The sequence below is a fragment of the Taudactylus pleione genome, unplaced genomic scaffold (genome assembly GCF_031769625.1).
Source record: "Taudactylus pleione unplaced genomic scaffold, aTauple2 ptg000289l, whole genome shotgun sequence".
NCBI lineage: Eukaryota > Metazoa > Chordata > Amphibia > Anura > Myobatrachidae > Taudactylus > Taudactylus pleione.
The window spans coordinates 5,938,621-5,956,618 of record NW_028284691.1 but is presented as its reverse complement, the minus strand read 5'-3'; the positions used below and the strand labels follow the sequence as shown (position 1 = coordinate 5,956,618).

The window sequence follows — 17,998 nt, the reverse complement described above, 5'->3', positions numbered from 1 at the left end:
TGGAGCAGTGACCTTACATTGTGCATGTCAGGCGTATTTAGACCAATAAAAGACAAGCTGATGGGAATGTAATAGAAAATCCCAGTCTGACTACACATTTGTAACTCTGGTTTTGCATGAAAGTGTAATGCTTTGTATAAGACATAAAGGTTAATACCAGATTTGAAAACCTTTGTGTAAAATAAAAATAAAAAATCAGTCACACATTAATTTAAAATTATTTATTTCAAATTCATTTGCTGGTGATAAATATATATCTATTTAAGAGAAGAAATAAAACACTTCCAACGTAACATGTCCAATTTTCTGAAATGTTGAGTGATATTATGTAATTAAGACATTGCACATTATTCCCAGTCTTGAAATGTTCTGTACATCTCCCCAAATGTTTTACAAATTCTGGAATTTCTCCATAGAATAAGCCAGAGTATTGGGCATGAGAAAAAAAAAAAAAACTTAAAAATTTTACAAAGTTTAGAAAAAAAGTCTGCAAAATGCAGGTGGTCCTACGAGTAGTTTCTGTGGCTGACTGCCACATCCCAGAATGATGGTATACAAGAAAGTTATTAATCATGTGGAATTTTAAAGAATCAACTAGAGTTCTGAACTTTCAGAGCAAACCAGTGACTAAAAGGCATTCGGTGTTGTACAGCTAAAGCACACAGGATTACCAGGCTCTGCATAACTCAGTTGTGGAAGCCGGTTCCACAACATTTTCACTTGTTGGTCCCCTTCTGTTGTCTAGATAACTTAAATATTCAGGTAGTGCTTTGAATAATAAAAAAAAAAAAAAAGTTGCTCAGTTAGCCAGTATCTCCATGCTGTGGCTGAACTACAACTCGCAGCATAAAATGCAACATGCTGGGAGAGGTAGTACAACAACTGGAGCGCCAATAACCTGATGACACAATCTATAGCCATACTAATTTCAGGCAATTATAGAATTAGCTACCTATAATATGCTAATGAAAGCATTCATCAACAGGCACAGCTCCAGGAGTCTCCAGCCATGTCCTTGCTGTCAAGTTTTATGCTGTCTGTGGATTTTTCACTGAATACTGGCCCGCCATGCCTCATCATCAGCTCAGTGGCCATCTTCACAAAAGCCTCTTCCACATTACTGGAATCCTTGGCGGATGTCTCAATGGCGCTGATGATGTCATAATGTTTCGCCAGGGTTTCAGCTTCTTCTAGCTGGACTTCACGAAACTCGTGCATATCAGACTTGTTTCCTGTGGGGTAAGATGCTGATGTTAGATGGTGGACCTTAGACATACCCTGAGGACAGTATGTACATTTCTAATGTGTTGTTTTTTTTTTTACCTACACCCTACCTTCAAGCAAAAATAATGCAAGTCTAATTAGACGTCTACATTCACTAATGTATTACATTCTCATTACAGAGCCTAAGGCAGCTTCAGTTCTAGACTCAGACCTGTTGACTAGCCACAAAGTCATTTTCCAGTAAGAGATATTAAGCTTTTGTTTAGTGCGTTGTGACTACAGACACGGGCATGTAATAAAGTTCTTCCTTTTATTCGGAAACCTTTGTCTATTTGTGAATGTTATGAACAATTATTCTGTATAGATAGTTGCCAAATGTCTAAATATCTGTACTGTCCTGATTTGTATAGGCCTAATTCAGAGATGTACAGTATGCAATGCTGATATTTACGCAGATTGAGTGATTGTTTGCCATTGCGCCAGCATGTTCGCCGCACACGCACAGAGTATTCACTTGCAAAGTGAGTGACGGCGTTCAGGGGAGGTATCTGGGTGCGCAGGCGTGTCTGGCCGTTTAAATGTCCTTTCATGGGAGTGAATAAATTAGCCATTGTGATCTCCTTAGCGGCATGAGAGCTCTGCGTGGCAGGAGAGCCGCAGTGTTTGATACAGGTCAGACTTGACTTACAAGCTGCCCGATCTGTGTCGATGTTTGTCATTGGATGGATATTTGAAGGCAGTAGAGGGCGACTAAGCTTTTGAGTATGCTGGGTTTCATTTTCACTGATTAAATATATATCTTTTACAAAGATAATATAAAGTGGATATTAGCAGCACAGACAGTGTAATGGTTAGCATTACTGCCTCTCAGCACTGATGTCGTGGGTTTGATTCCTACCATGGCCTACCCGTGTGGAGTTTGTATATTCTCCCTGTGCTTGCATGGGTTTCCTCTGGGCACTCCAAAAATATACTGGTAGGTTAATTGTCTCGCAACATGCGTGTGTGCATGTGATAGTGAACATAGATTGTAAACTCCTATGAGGGCAGGGACTGCCGTGAAAGGTCAAATATTCTGTAAAGTACTGCAGAATGTGTGCGCTATATACTGGTAATAATTATAATGTACAGTACAAGGACTATTCATTACATAACCAGCGTCAGAGAGCACTTTAATAACCATAATTCTACACAAGAGGTATATCATGTATTTCATGCTTGGTCCATTGGATATCTGTGCTGCCGCTCCGTCACCCCGCCGGCGCTGAGACGCCAGTACAGATCTGGGGACCTCGGCGGGACCCCCCCCCCCCCCCCCCATAATAGACCACCAGGGACTTAAAGTTCGGCAGCGGGAGCAGGCGTCCCTTGGGGTTAATAGCCGGCCAGGGGAGGCAGCCTTCCCTGTTACAGTGGCTCCTCCCCTCACCGCGCTTTTCCAGTCTAAGGTCTGGCTTTGCTGAGCTGCTTTCTCTGAGGTCTCCGACGGCCATTTTACTCTGTGGTGCATCGCAGATCTCCTAGGTCAGCGTTTGGTCCAGTCCACCTATTGGGTCAGTGTACACAGCGCTATAGCCTCCCCAGACACTGAATCTGGGCAGCTGATTGTAGTGCCATTTGCAGTATATTATATGTAATGTTTATATATAATTATATGTAATGTTTATGTATATACAGTCAGGTGCATAAATATTGGGACATTGACAGAATTTTCATATTGGACTCTATTCACCACCACAGTGGCTTTGAAATGAAACAAACAAGATGTGCTTTAACTGCAGACTTTCAGATTTAATTTGAGGGTAATTACATCCAAATCAGGTGAACGGCGTAGGAATTACAACGGTTTCTATATGTGCCTCCCACTTTTTAAGGGGACAAACTAAACAATCCTAAATCTAACTTTCACTTTTTAATACTTTGTTGCAAATCCTTTGCAGGCAGTTACAGCCTGAAGTCTGGAACGCATAGACATCACCAGACGCTGGGTTTCATCCCTGGTGATGCTCTGCCAGGCCTCTACTGCAAATGTCTTCAGTTCCTGCTTGTTCTTGGGGCATTTTCCCTTCAGTTTTGTCTTCATCAAGTGAAATGCATGCTCAATCGGATTCAGGTCAGGGGATTGACTTGGCCATTGCATAACATTCCACTTTTTAGCCTTAAAAAACTCTTTGGTTGCTTTTGCAGTATGCTTCGGGTCATTGTCCATCTGCACTGTGAAGTGCCATCCAATGAGTTCTGAAGCATTGGACTGAATATGAGCATATAATATTGCCCGAAACACTTCAGAATTCATTCTGCTGCTTTTATCAGCAGTCACATCATCAATAAATACAAGGGAACCAGTTCCATTTGCAGCCATACATGCCCACGCCATGACACTACCACCACCATGCTTCACTGATGAGGTGGTATGTTTTGGATCATGAGCAGTTCCTTTCCTTCTCTTCTCTTCCCATCACTCTGGTACAAGTTGATCTTTGTCTCATCTGTCCATAGGATGTTGTTCCAGAACTGTAATGGCTTTTTTAGATGTTGTTTGGCAAACTCTAATCTGGTCTTCCTGTTTTTGTGGCTCACAAATGGTTTACATCTTGCGGCAAACCCTCTATATTCACTCTTGTGAAGTCTTCTCTTGATTGTTGACTTTGACACATATACACCTACCTCCTGGAGAGTGTTCTTGATTTGGCCAACTGTTGTAAAGGGGTTTTACTTCACCAGGGAAATAATTCTTCTGTCATCCACCACAGTTGTTTTCCGTGGTCTTCCGGGTCTTTTGGTGTTGCTGAGCTCTCAGGTGCGTTCTTTCTGTTTAAGAATGTTCCAAACAGTTGATTTGGCCACACCTAATGTTTTTGCTATCTCTCTGATGGGTTTGTTTTGATTTTTCAGCCTAATGATGGCTTGCTTCACTGATAGTGACAGCTCTTTGGATCTCATATTGAGAGTCGACAGCAACTGATTCCAAATGTCACACCTAGAATCAACTCCAGACCTTTTACCTGCTTAATTGATAATGAAATAACGAGGGAATAGCCCACACCTGTCCGTGAAATAGCTTTTGAGTTGATAGTCCCATTACTTTTGGCCCCTTAAAAAGTGGGAGGCACATATAGAAACCGTTGTAATTCCTACACCGTTCACCTGATTTGGATGTAATTACCCTCAAATTAAATCTGAAAGTCTGCAGTTAAAGCACATCTTGTTTGTTTCATTGCAAAGCCATTGTGGTGGTGAATAGAGGCCAAAATATGAAAATTCTGTCAATGTCCCAATATTTATGCACCTGACTGTATATATATATGTTTCTGCATTGTATGTGACTTATGCTAGCGCTGACTGTCTATGCTCTTTCTCTCAACTGTCAGTGTATATCTATCACTTTCTTTACAATCTGCCCTAATACAGGTGTACTTAGGATGGTTCCGAGACCTCATATATATATATTTGTGAGGTTAGTTACATACTGTTGCGTGCTGCCATATTTTAGGTGGAACTGTGTGTTGCATATGGTGATAGTGGGTCCCTGCAGCTAATCCTAGCGCCAGTCAGAACCAGTATAGCGCTGCTTGATATTTCCACAATGACTGTTAGTCAGATATGTCTGACTAGGAAATGGAGCATGATACTGCACCCATTTTTGCTATCCTGCAAGTCATGTGCGGCAGGTGTGAGTAAGGAGGATTTGGCAGGAAGGGTTATGTATCAGGTGCTGGGCCCCTTAAAGGACCCCCCTTGGTCGTTTTTTTTTCTCAAGACCTTGGACTCCATTGCGGATCGCCTGGCGGCCCCCATAGTTGTAACCCACTTGCGGTTCCCTCAACATGCTACCCTTCCCTCTCAGGGTATCTCACAGTTTACCCCTGTGACACAGACTGTTGCACCCTACCAGGGTTTTACATAGTACATGCAATTCCCTCAGGTACCACAACAGTCTCATTTCCCTTGCAGGGGTTACCACAACAGCCACCTTGGGTGGATGTAGTTTCTAAAAAACCCAAGAAGGCGTAATAAACGCCCTGTGATGTTTCCTCAGTCTGCACTGCTGTCTAACTCAGATACATTATCCCTTTTTCCCTTGGCTGACTATCATCTGACTCCTATTCCTTTCACACGAGGGGGAGCCTAAATCAAGCATTAATATCCCCCTGCTTTGGTGCTGGCGGCTGTCCATCCTAATTATAGAGGATGTCGAACCTGCACCTAAATCACATCACCCTCAGTTTAAGCATTAAACTGTCTTCGGCTGTTTTCCCCCTCTCTGACCAGTGGGTGAATCACATGGTGGAGGTCTGGTAATCGCCAGATAAGAGGTATCACAAAAACGTTTGGCCTCTTGTTACCAATTCCCTGAGGGTCATTGCAAGTAATAGGAATCACCACCTGCGGGAGGATTCTCATGTTACTTGTTTGATTAAGAGCGCTACTATGCCTCCCATCCCCTGCTCTGACTGATTCTACTAATAGGTAGGTGGTAGCTTTGCCTGAAATCAATATACTTGCTTTCAGGGGCTGTTGTCCGTCCAACCATGGCTATCGCATGGGTGGCTAATGCAAGAGCTATTGAGAGATGGGCTGATGCATTTGTAGACCTTTTTCCCTCAAAAGCTTCTGGGGATCAGATGTCTTTTGCTGCTCACATTCAAAATGCAGTTTCCTATGTTGGAGTAACAACATGGGATGCCAGTCTCCTAACCTCCAGGGTTTTGCCGCCATACTCCTATGGCTGCGCTCATGGAAGGCACAGGTGGACTCCAAGATAGGCTTTAAAATGGATTACCCTATAATGGGGAGATCTTGTTTGGCCCTGTCCTTGACAAGATTGTAGCAACGTTGGCAGTATCACAAACAGCATTTCCGCCTAAAGGCCAGTCTTTTCCTAGGCTTTCGGCCTCCGCGAAGGCCGCCATACCTGGAACCAAGCAGACCTGGAACGCTAGACGCCCTGCTTCTAAACCTGAGGATAAACCTTCAGCCTGATGGGACAGGCCTTCATCTGGGGGATCTTTTTCAGTTCGCCCAGTGCTGGTGTCAAACCACCACGGATGCTTGGCTAAGAGGTGGGGTCTCTCACATGTACGCCCTCGTTGCTCAGACTGCTTCCTCACCTGTTTTGCTACACAGGCCCTTCTTCAGACCTGAGCAAGGCCTTACAAATCCAGAAAGATATACAGTCCTTGCCGTAAGCAGGGGTGATTATGCCAGCCCCACTATTTCAGCGAGGGACTGGTTGTTGTTCTACTTACTTTCTGGTTCAGAGGCAGAATGGTCCTCATTGGTCTATCCTCAATCTCAAATCCCTGAACCAATTCTTAAAGGTGCCTAGGTTCAGGAGGGAACCCCTACGCTACATTATCCGAGCTATGGAACCTGGGGGCTTTATGGTATCGCTGGATATTCAGGACATGAACCTTCAGGTACCTATAGAGCACTCTCATCAGCATTCTCTCAGGTTTGCTGTGCCACAGCAACACTTCCAATTTTCAGGCTCAGCCTTTTGGACTGTCCACAGCCCCACCAGGGTTTACTAGATTTATGGCTTTTATGACAGCCCACCTGCTCAGGGTATCAGACTGCTCCTGTATCTGGATGGCCTCCTGCTCTTAGCAGGATCACCAGGGTACTTCAAAGCCATTTCCAGTTAACCATTGCGTTCCTTCACAAGCGCAAATGGTTAATCAACTGGGAAAAAGTCCTCCCTGAATTCCTCACAGGGTATGATTCATCTAGGACAGGGGTTCTCAAACTTTGTGTTCAGGACCCCACAGAGTTCACATTTTCCAGGTCACCCAGCAGGTGCACAGGTGTAGTCATTACTCACGGAAACATTTTAAAAGATCCACAGGTGGAGCTACTTATCTCACTTGTGATTCTGTGAGGAGATCTGGAAAACATGCACTGTTTGGGGTCCTGAGGACAGCGTTTGAGAACCTGTGATCTAGGAGCCCTGCTGGATTCTTAGAATCAGAGAATCCTTCTGACATCAGACAAGATCTCCACTCTTCAACTGCAAGTGTGCAGATGTCTCCACAGTCGACGAGGGTCCTTACACTCAGTAATGCGGGTTCAGGAATCAATCGTGTCTACCTTCGGAATGGTGGAATATGCTCAATTCTATTCAAGGCCTTTGCAAAAAACTGATCCTCTCCAGGTGGAACGGGTTTCTCCTTCTGATCAATGTTCAGACGATGATGCTCTCTCCTGAGGTGCATCTGTATCTATCTGGGTGGCTATGGCCATCTCATCGAACAGAGGGTCGCCCCTTTTTGGATCCCGGACTGGGTAATCCTTACGGATGCCAGTCTCTGGGGCGCAGTGACCAGTCTGCACTCCTTTCAGGGCCGTTGGTCAATTCAACCCTGCCAATCAACTTATTGGAACTTCGAGGTGTCTTAGGGCCCTCACTCCCGCCTAACACATACTTCGCGGTAAACCTGTAAAGGTTCAGTCCGACTATGTCACAACAGTGGCTTACATCTAGGAGACACTTGAAGTTGGGCAGCAACAACAGAAGTGTCACACATTCATACATGGACCAAAGGTCACATCCCGACCATCTCTGCAGTGTTCATGCCGGGTCTTTCTCAGCCGTCACGACATGCATCCCGGGGACTGGTCTCTTCACCAAGAAAGGTTTCAACTTCTAGTGAGCAGATGGAGCCTCCCAGAGGTGGTCCTCAGGGCTTCCTGACTATCACACACTGCCGGTGTTAGGGTCCAGAACTAGAGATACCGAAGCAACCTTCGGTGACGCATTGTCAGTGAGGTGGACATTCCAATTTGCATACCGGTTTCTTCCGGACTCCCTTCTTCCTAGAGTTCTTTAGAAGTTCAATCGAGACTGAGGTACTGTCCTGTTGGTGCCTCTAGATTGACCCAGAAGTCACTGGTACTTAGATTTTCGCAATCTCTCCATCGACACTCCATTCCTGCCGCCTCAGCGTCTAGACCTGTTGTCTCAGGGTCCTTGCCTTTCCTTGGATCGTCTGTCTTTGACTGCATCCCTATTGTGGTCCAAAGGATTCTCTGGCTCTGTCATCATCGGGATGTTTAGAGCACGTAAGCCAGCTTCTGCTGGGATCTACCACGGAGTGTGGCATACATATTTCTTGAGGATCATAGCTACAGGTATCATACCATAAGTGTTTAGGATTTCCAGAGTTCTGGCATTCCTTCCAACTTAATTGGGTCTAGCCCTCCGCCTGGCCTCCCTGAAAGTGCGGGTTTCTGCACTGTCAGTATGGTTCATATGTAGAATTGCTCCACTCACTGATGTCCAGACCTTCCTTCAGGGTGTTCTTTGGATTCTACCTCCCTTTATCTCCCCTAGGGGCTCTTTGGGATTTGGCAGTTCTTTGTGCCCTCCAGGGGGCCTCCATTTGAACCACTAGTTTTGATAGCCCTCATGTGGTTTATAGCTTAGACTCTTTCTTATGGCGTTTGCATCTGCCTGGAGAGTGTCGGAATTGGGAGCGTTCTCATGTGGCTCCCTCTTCTGGAAATTTCACCAAGACAGGGCTGAGAGTTGCACTGGCCCTGTGTTTCCTCCTAAAGTGGTTTTTAAGTTCCATATTATTCAGGGACTTATTGTACCGACATTTCAGTCATCAGTCCTCTCGGCTGGTGGGGCCGCATTGACTGTGGTCCGGGCTCTCAGGATTTACATGGACCGTACCAGTTCCTTCCGGAAATCAGACTCCTTATTTGTGCTCTATGGATTTCACAGGAAAGGATGGCTGGCCAATAAACAATCATGGGCTAGATGGCTTCGTACGACTATCTCAGGGGCCTGCACACAGGAAGGCCTTTCTGTTTTGGCTTCTGTTGATTCTTATTCTACTCGGGCTTTGGGGGGCTCGCTGTGGCGCCTCGGCTGTTCAGCCTTGCAAGGTGGCCACGTGGTCTTCTGTACAGACCTTTCTAAGGTTCTATGTATTGGATACCTTTGCCTCTCATGATGCATCCTTTGGGTGCTGGATTCTCCTCTCAGAGCGCAGGAGCATCCCCACCCTTAATTGGACTGCTTTGGGACATCCCCAAGGTCAACCCTGTGGACCCTGAAGAAGAAAATGAGATATGGTAATAACTTACCCGTTATCTCTTTCTTCGAAGTTCATAGGGCCACAGGCCACCCACCCTGACGCACAATGCTTCATATGGGCTGTGTTACAGTTCTCTCTCTTTCCTCCTTTGGCTACTTACAAACGGAGGTGCCTCTGGATTGGGGGTGGGGTTATAGGGAGAGTGGACCCAGTGCATCCTGGGAGCTAAAACTTTATATGCGTGGTGCCTGGATTTGGTTCCTAACCTGTACCCCAAGGTCAACCCTGTGGACTTCGAAGAAAGAGAGATAACAAGGGTAAGTTCTTACCATATCTCTCATTTTACAGACTATGGGGCATATTCAATTGGGTGCGAGGTTTAGCAAGGAAAAAAACTCACCCTCAATTTTGGATTACCGCAGATATGCGCACTCCTGCTACACGCAGTATCCAATTAAAAAAAAAAGTGGTCATTGGGTTTTTAGCTCAGAAAACCCCACGCTGCGTAAAAAGAAAAAAAAAAAATGACTCTTACCCTGCCCTGTGGTCTCCCCTCCATCTTCTCACTGGGGAGGGGGCTGCAGGGAGATGTAGTTCTCCCAGCACCCATGACAGGGGGGCATACATACACTTGGGGGGGACACACTCTTGCAAACACTGACACATAGTGCTGCTACACACCCGATGCTGGATGTAGAAGACAGCGCTGCCGAAGGTAAGTAAGTTAATTGGAAACTTCCAATTGCTTAATTAGTCCTCAGAGGGGGTGACGCTGGGGTCCCAGAACAAGTCCCACTGATTTTTCCTAAAATTAATGATTTTAGGAAAAGTCAGACTTGCTCTGGAGGTGCAAGAAAAAAAAAATGTACCTAATTTATATTTCAAAAATCCCGCACCTGCAGCATTTTTGCTGTTCTTACCCCCAATTAGATATGCCCCAAAATGTACAGTTCTGAAAAAAATAATTAAATACAAAACCACACCTATAATCATGGGGGTTCAAAAAACAAACAAACAAACATGTGGTTTTAGCATTTCACCCTGAAATCTCTCTAAACCAAATCCTTCTTTGTCAAAGACATTTCTCCACATCATTTGTGGGACTGAGATTTAATGTTTTTATTTAGCCACATCAGGTGCATAGTATCAGGGATATTTTTTTTTTTTGCCCCAGAGCCCTGAACAACCTTCGGCTCTTCGGGTGTCCTGAATCTACAATCCCCAGCATGCACACCCAGCTAATACGATATGCTGGGACTTATCTTCCATGTGTCACAAAACGACAGGTTTGTCCACATCTGCCCCTGCACTTCCTGCATGAATGCTCTGCTCACAGTTGGGAGTGTGCCTTATAAGACCAATTCAGTTTGCCATAACCTGTCCATTTTGTGTTTTAGAAAGGGGATGCAATCAGGAAACCGGCTGACAGGATCCCGACTGCTTTATCCCGGCGTGGGTTAAATGACAGGGATCTATATCTAGATGCCTGTCATTTTCCCGACGCCGGGAGCCAGGCGCCCGGCATCCCGATCGAAGGACAGCCGTTTTAGGTTTAGCGCACCCAGGGGGGACTTAGGGTTAGGCAACCCCCCCCACTTAGGTGTAGGCAGCGGGGGGATTAGGGTTAGGCACCCCTAAGGAGGGTCAGGTTAGTGATTATTTACCTTAAGACAATCAGGATTTCCAGCGCTTTTGGGCTGCCGCAATCTGATCAGCTGTCGGGCATCGAACTGCCGGCCGTTTCATACCGATTCCTTAGAAAGTACTAGACCATTTTTTCAAGGGATATTTATCAAAAGGTCTGACCGCTGTATTGTGAGATCAACAGAAGCCTTTCAACTGTATGTAGGTAGTCTGTAATCATTGTGACCTCTAAACACACTGCATTGCTCCAGGGTTGAGTCAGATAAATCTTACTTTTAGCAAAAAGGGTGAATGCCTGTGTAACAAATTGTTATGTTTGTTCTCAATTAAATCAAGAAAAAGCTTTTTTTTTTTTTATTTTAACTATTTTCTGATGATCCATTGTAAAAAATTGCCTACTTCATGTTGTAAGAAAATATGAAAAAAAAAAACGTATGAGTGCCTTATTACCACTACATATATACACTTTTATTTAAACATTTTACAAACTACTAACAATAACTAGGGAAGCTATTCTATCATAATGTGACCAGATCAGCATTGCATGCACAGCCCTTATGCCCATTCTTTGCTTAGTCAATAAATAACCTGTTTCTTAATAGGTTTCCAACTGCCTTCATAGCAGGTGTCAGATAGTTATCACAGTCAGGTAACAAAACTATATTGTTGTCTAGACCCAGACAATTTGATTGTTCTCTGTGCACACCTGTCTGGGTGGCAGATTCTTCTGTGGGACATATGAGGGTTACAACCTTCCAAAGAAAAGCAAGTTCATTAGTACATTCCACCTTCAGACAAGCTTGTATATACATCTTTGCTATTAGAGCCTGATACAGAATTTAACCCAAGTCAGAAGTAATAGCTGTTGGCAATGCATGCACTGAACTAGATGGATTCGTCTGTATACATCTCTAGCTGGACTACACTTATCCTGTGCTGGTCTTCACAGCCATCATCATTATCAGTGTGATTTATTCCTGGTGCAAAAAGATCAGTTTGAAAACAGGCCTAATTATGCATACGCACAACTATATATAGTCCGCAGCCCTATGTGAGAATGTCATGTTACCACATTGTTTTACCCTTTCAGCTGCAAACAACTGAAGTGTGTACAAATCTGCATCACATGTATTTGTGTACACTCAGCCCTGAAGCAAGTGCACTAAGAAAACCTAAACGGACCCAGAACAGCCCCATCATTTTTTTCCTACTGATTATATATCTATATAGATCTTCTGTACTTTTCAAACATTAATATTAGGCTGGTCTTATTTACTCTAAAGATACAGTTCTAGCCAATGGAGGGGAAAAGCAGATCTATTGTATCCCATGGCAACAAATAAACAAACAGACTGATGACACAATATCAGGTCTAGTGCTCAGTAACTAATGAATAGGTACATTTTAAACACACCAATCAGCAGCTGCACAATGTTGGAGCCAGCATACTTCTTGACATCCTCTATCCAGCGAGGAATGGAACCAAATGATTTCTTCTTAGTAATGTCGTAGGCAATGATGGCACCATTCGCGCTTCTGTAGTAACTCTGTGTAATAGTACGAAAACGTTCCTGTCCAGCAGTGTCCCAGATCTGCAACTGAGGGACAGAAAAACACAACATCTGTAATGTACAACCACCATTCTTCTGCATTTACAGTATGGATGCTATCTGCAGGACACTATATAGTATTACAGGTTGAGTCTCCCATATCCAAAATGCTCGGGACGAGGGGTATTTTGGATATCGGATTATTTCGTATTTTGGAATATTTGCATACTATAATGAAATATCTTGGGTATAGTACCCAAAACTAAACACAGAATGCATTTATGTTCTATATACACCTTATACACACAGCCTGAAGGTTATTGTATACTGTATTTTAATGAAATTGTGCTTTAAAACAAGTTTGTGTACATTGAACCATCAGAAAGCAAAGGTTTCACATTCTCAGTCATACCAAAAATATTCCGCATTTCGGAATATTTGGATATGGGAGACTCAACCTGTACATCAAAAGGTAGGTCCATTAGGACAAACACACAATTTAAGTTGATTTTTATGGATACTGAAAAAAATTAAAACAGGATTTTGGTTCATGCCTGATATATATGTTCCTTTTTCAGCCATTAGGGACACTGGAGAGAGAATGGGGTAGAGCTGCTGCTGAAGGAGTCTGAGCACTAGGAGTTAACTTTCAGACAGCTCATACTCCTCCTCCCCTATAAGCCCCCCCCCTAGGACAGGCAGTTGTCCCCCATGGCATCAGAGAAATGGATTTATCAGGTAAGAACAGAGATACTGTTCTCTCTTTCAGCCATGGGTGACTGGAAAAATAATGGGAATGCCACAAACCTGTCCACTGAGGGAAGGAACGCCCCTGAACTGTATGTAGGATCCTTCACCCAAAACTAGTGTCCTTAGAGCTGAAGCGATCAAAGTGATAGAATCGGATAAGGGCGTGTGCTGAGGACCAAGTGGCAGCCCTACAAAGCTGCTCCGCTGAAGCACCACAGCCAGCAGGTCCATACCAACCAGTATGAGCAGTCACAGAATCTGTAACAGGCAGATTAGCAGAAGAGTCAGACTAAGATGACTGCTCTAATCCAATGGGCATTTGTATGCTTGTAGACAGGCCAAACCTGCTTGACAATAGAGTAGAGCACAAACAATGTCTGCGTGACAAAAATCCTTAGATCTGTCAACAAATGCAGAGAACACGAATTCAGTTGTTTGTGTACTATTCCTGATTGTGTGAGATCTGCGCATGTGCAGGTCTCCCTCTGCGAGATCACTCGCAATTCCCCATGTCACGTTTGGGAGGCGGCGTCTGGGACCAGGAAAAACAAGAATGTTTCACCCCCATTTTGTATGCTTGCCAGAGTCTGCATCTTCTGACGCAGACTTCCAGGCCTCTGCTATGGAGCTGCTAGGGGCAATCAGAGTAACCCCAGGGTTCCTCAGATTGCCGAAGGCCTCGCAGAAGATCAATGCTGTGTCTTAGAATGCAACCCTCGGATCTGCAATGCGGCCAGGAGGCGTCCGTTTGTACTAGATGCCTTCTGCGGCATTAGCATATTAGTTGTACTGTATTGCACAGCGCTTCCCTGCAACTGTGCAACACACGAACAACTGTGAATCAGGCCAGATGTCCAAAAACTGTTAAAGACGACTAAGGGTCCTCCTGATTCTCAACATGAAAAGAAAGGACCACAATCTGCTGGATAATATGAAAACGGGAGAACACCTTCAGGAGAAAGGCCCAAGTTGTCTGCAAGACCACCAGGTCTGAGTGAAAAATCAGGAACTACGAGATCCGCAGGGATGAAGAGATCGCCAGAAGGAAAACGGTCTTCCATGTGAATCACTTGAGGCCCACTGATTCCAAAAGGTTCAAAGGGAGGCTTTTGAAGAGCCCGGAGGACCAGAACTAAGTTCCAGGGAGCAGCCGGAGGGACAAAGGGGGGCTGAATGTGTGGTACCCCCCGGAGAAAAGTCTGCACTGCAGGAAGGACTGCTATCCATCTTTGGAAATAAACAGAGTGCAGAAACAGGTTTCCAGACAGTCCACCAAAATAAGTAGGCTTTCCATACCCAGTGGTACGCTTTAGTTTTCTGGCACAAAACATGGTTCGTACCAATGCATTTGAACAGCCACACAGTCAAATCCAGATGAGGAAGATCCTAGTGTAGGAATAGACCCTGCAAGAGAAGTTCTGGCCTGAGAGAAAATGCGCCAACAGAGAGCTAATGGCATTCACTGGAAGTAGTCAGACCATGCTCCCAATCAGGAGCAACAAGGATGGCCATCCCGCTTTTTGGTTTTAGTTTGCAGATAACCCAATACAGTAGGGACATCTGAGGAAAAAGGTGTATAATAGAGAAGAGGTCCAGGGGACATACAATACATTCACTAGAAAAGGCTCTGGGATCCTAGAACAGTACCGAGCAAGCTTGTGGTTCAGAAGGGACGCCATCATGCCTATGGGGGGACGGTCCATGCAGTCCACAGCTTATTGGAAAATCTCCGGATGAAGAGACCATTCTCCTGGGTAAATATCCTGATGGCTGAAGTAGTTGGCCTCCCAGCTGTCAACTTCTGGGATGTAGACTGCCGACAGAGCTGTACAATCTTTTCCACCCGCCTAAGGATCTTGTGCACCTCAAGCATGGCTCATTGTGCTGCCTTGATTATTAATGTAGGCAACCACAGTGGCATTGTCTAAGTGATCCTTGATTTGGAGAAGGAGTCTTGGATGGCACCAGGCCTTGTAAATTGCCCTGAGATCCAAGATGGTGGGAAGCCAGGACTCTTGTACTGTCCAGCAGCCCTGGACGGTTGAGGAAAGAGTGACTGCTCCCCAGGCCCTGAGGCTGGCATCTGTTGTAAAAAGAGCTCAATCCTGAATGAGGAATGGACACCCTTTGTCTAAGTGAGAGGCCAGAAGCTCCCTGGTGACGCGTCTCCGGTGATAGCATTAGAAACTGGGACCTGATCTGAAGCTCCAATTGAAAGCTCCTGGAGTGGAACTGTGCAAACTTCACAAAGGTGGAGACCAGTTTGCCGAGAACCCTCATGCATAGGCGTGTCGTCACCCATTGCAACTTTTTAATTCTTTAAAGAATTAGTTTTCTGGTAGGCTACCTATCCAATCTGCCAGGAGAGGTGCTCTGATGCTGGATGTGAGTCCCTGGAGGAAGCTTGCCTGGGGATTTGCATAGAGCACCCTGCTTTGGAAGAAGCCCCCTCTGAATAAAGGACTGCCTTCCTAAGTGCCTGTTATCAGGAGCCACATTTGTAAATCTGCGCATGCTGGGAGAGAAGAGGAGCTGCCTGGGAAGGAGATCTCATCGCTCCATAGTCTCAGGTGAAGCCCCAGCTGAGGAAAAGGTCCCACCAGTGATGAAAACCCTGCTGGCATCCGCACGGGCAGAAGAAAAGACAGCCCCAGAGGAAGAGTGCTTCAGGACCCCTCCTGCTGCTGTGTGCGTTTGCTGGACAGAGCTCCTGTGGAAAGGGATTTTGCACCTGTTGCTCCTTGTGAAATACCTGCCGGAGGTCTGCAGCTGGAAGCTCTGGTGCGGTGCCTAGCATCCCAGAGTTGCCCTGGACATCGGAGGAGGCTGAATAGCCACTGCCAGGGGTGAGATCATACCAGAACCTCCCTATACTCTCTCCCTCCACAGCTCCTATCTTCCCTCCATTAAGGCCCTTCCCCTCTGTACACCTATCCTATCTGGGTCCCCTGGGTCTATTGCATTATCCTTTACCTTGCGGCTAACCATGATTAGGCTGGGAGACTAGGTTTTGTGTAAAAGCTGGCACCAGTTAGTCTCCCACACAACTGGGTATAGCAAGGGGTCCTGGTGTTTTAAATTAGATAAAAAGTGTGTGTGTAGTGATGAAATAGGGGGGGGGGGGGAGTAAAAGATAGGTCACCCCCTCTTTTCCCCAAGAGTTGCATTGGTGGTCATTTTCTTTCCTGTGAACCTCTGGCTCATGTCCAGGAGGGGACGTGCCTTATGGGTGTCGGCTCATGTCCGATGCCACTGTGGGTGATGTACAAAGTATTTTATGTCTAGCTTTAAAGTAAATGTAATGCCATGTGATATGTATTTGGCTCTGTTTACTGTTTGACTCGTGTGTTAGCTAAAGGGTTGATAGTGGCCCTCCGTGGCCCTTTATCTGTTATAATACTCTGTAAAGCTGTTCACTGCTTGCTGTGTTATTTTTGTCAACACTGATTAATATTTTGCTTGCATGAAAAGTTTGAGTATTTACCCATATTGGTGTTGATGTAAATTGATTCTTATACACTATTTGGCCCGGTAACCATTTAAAGTTCATTCATGCTGATGTAATGTATATTGCTTGTTTATTTAGCCTTGTGTAACCCTGGCTGGAAATTCTGGTGATAGTAATTTGTGGCATAGGCAATTAGGAAGACTGTTGTCCCTATTTTGTCAAGGCTCAAGGACTGTGTTACATTATTGCAAGTGGCCGGTGAACTACTGCTACCAGCATAGCTTAGTTGTGCTTATTTTCTCAAGGCCCAAAGACTGTGTAAGTTACTGCAAGTTGCCGGTAAACTACTGTTTTCAGCTGATGAACTGTATTTTTAAACTATTTATTGTTACAGCTGGTGCACTACAAGAACCTAACCAACCGGCAGGTGCATAACCCTGCTTGCAGCTAATTATTTTGCATGGACTATTTGTTGTTACAGCTGGTGCACTACAAGAACCTATCCAACCTGCATGTGTTTTCCCACGTTTTTCTCAGCAAAAAGGGAGCGTTAACCCAGACTGTATTTCACAGCTATATACTGCCGGAGCACCATTGATTCAAGCTAAACCAGCAGGTTTCATATTTCCGTCTCTCATTTGTTTTTTTTGGTAAAGTAAAGTTCTGCAGGAATTGTGGTTCTTGTTGGTTTCACATTGCTTGCCAGCTGGGGTCACCGGTAGATGACGGGGAGGTAATAAATAAATACCTTGTCATTGAATAGTGTAATTAATTTCTTTCCATCTGTAAATGGTAAATATATCCTGTCATTAGTTGTTAATTATTAACAAATAATAAAATTGTGTTGCACCTTCCCTCCTGACTGGTCATTGTGTCTGCAAAGGGGGAATACAGGCTTGCCTCTCTGTCACGGTGTGTCCTATCTGAACACAGGGAAATCGGCCACCGAAGCAATCCGAACACACCTGAACCTGGTGCAGCACTGATATATATAGATTAGTTTTAAATACATTATACGCATCTTTTAACTCCTTCTTATAAATAAATTCAGAATTTTGGCTTACTATATGATTCATGTAATTTATTCCTATTATAAGTTCTCAATTGAAGCGCCAGGGATACTCCAAACTTTTTAAACTAATGCTAGGTACACACTGGCGATTAAATTTATCAGCCAATATATAAACTGTCCGTCGGCACAGACGATATGTCTGTAAACGACGTCGTTCACAGACATATCGCATTGGCTGTGTTGCACAGCTGATGGACATATGTCTGCAGACATATTTGTTCATCGGCAAGTGTGTACGGGCGGTCTGCAGACATGCAGCGGCAGA

General features: G+C 44.8%; 1 protein-coding gene across 1 annotated transcript in view; it reads right to left on the bottom strand.

The window, feature by feature from the left end:
• Positions 1-206: 206 nt before the first annotated feature.
• The window catches only part of RAB43 (RAB43, member RAS oncogene family), a 32,851-nt gene continuing 15,059 nt past the window's right edge, over positions 207-17,998 (bottom strand). The window contains exons 2-3 of the mRNA XM_088482475.1: positions 12,328-12,511; positions 207-1,232 (exon numbers count right to left, since the gene is read on the bottom strand). Of these exons, the coding sequence (XP_088338601.1) occupies positions 979-1,232; positions 12,328-12,511 (438 nt within the window). The 3' untranslated portion in view covers positions 207-978. The remainder of the gene's footprint in view (positions 1,233-12,327; positions 12,512-17,998) is intronic.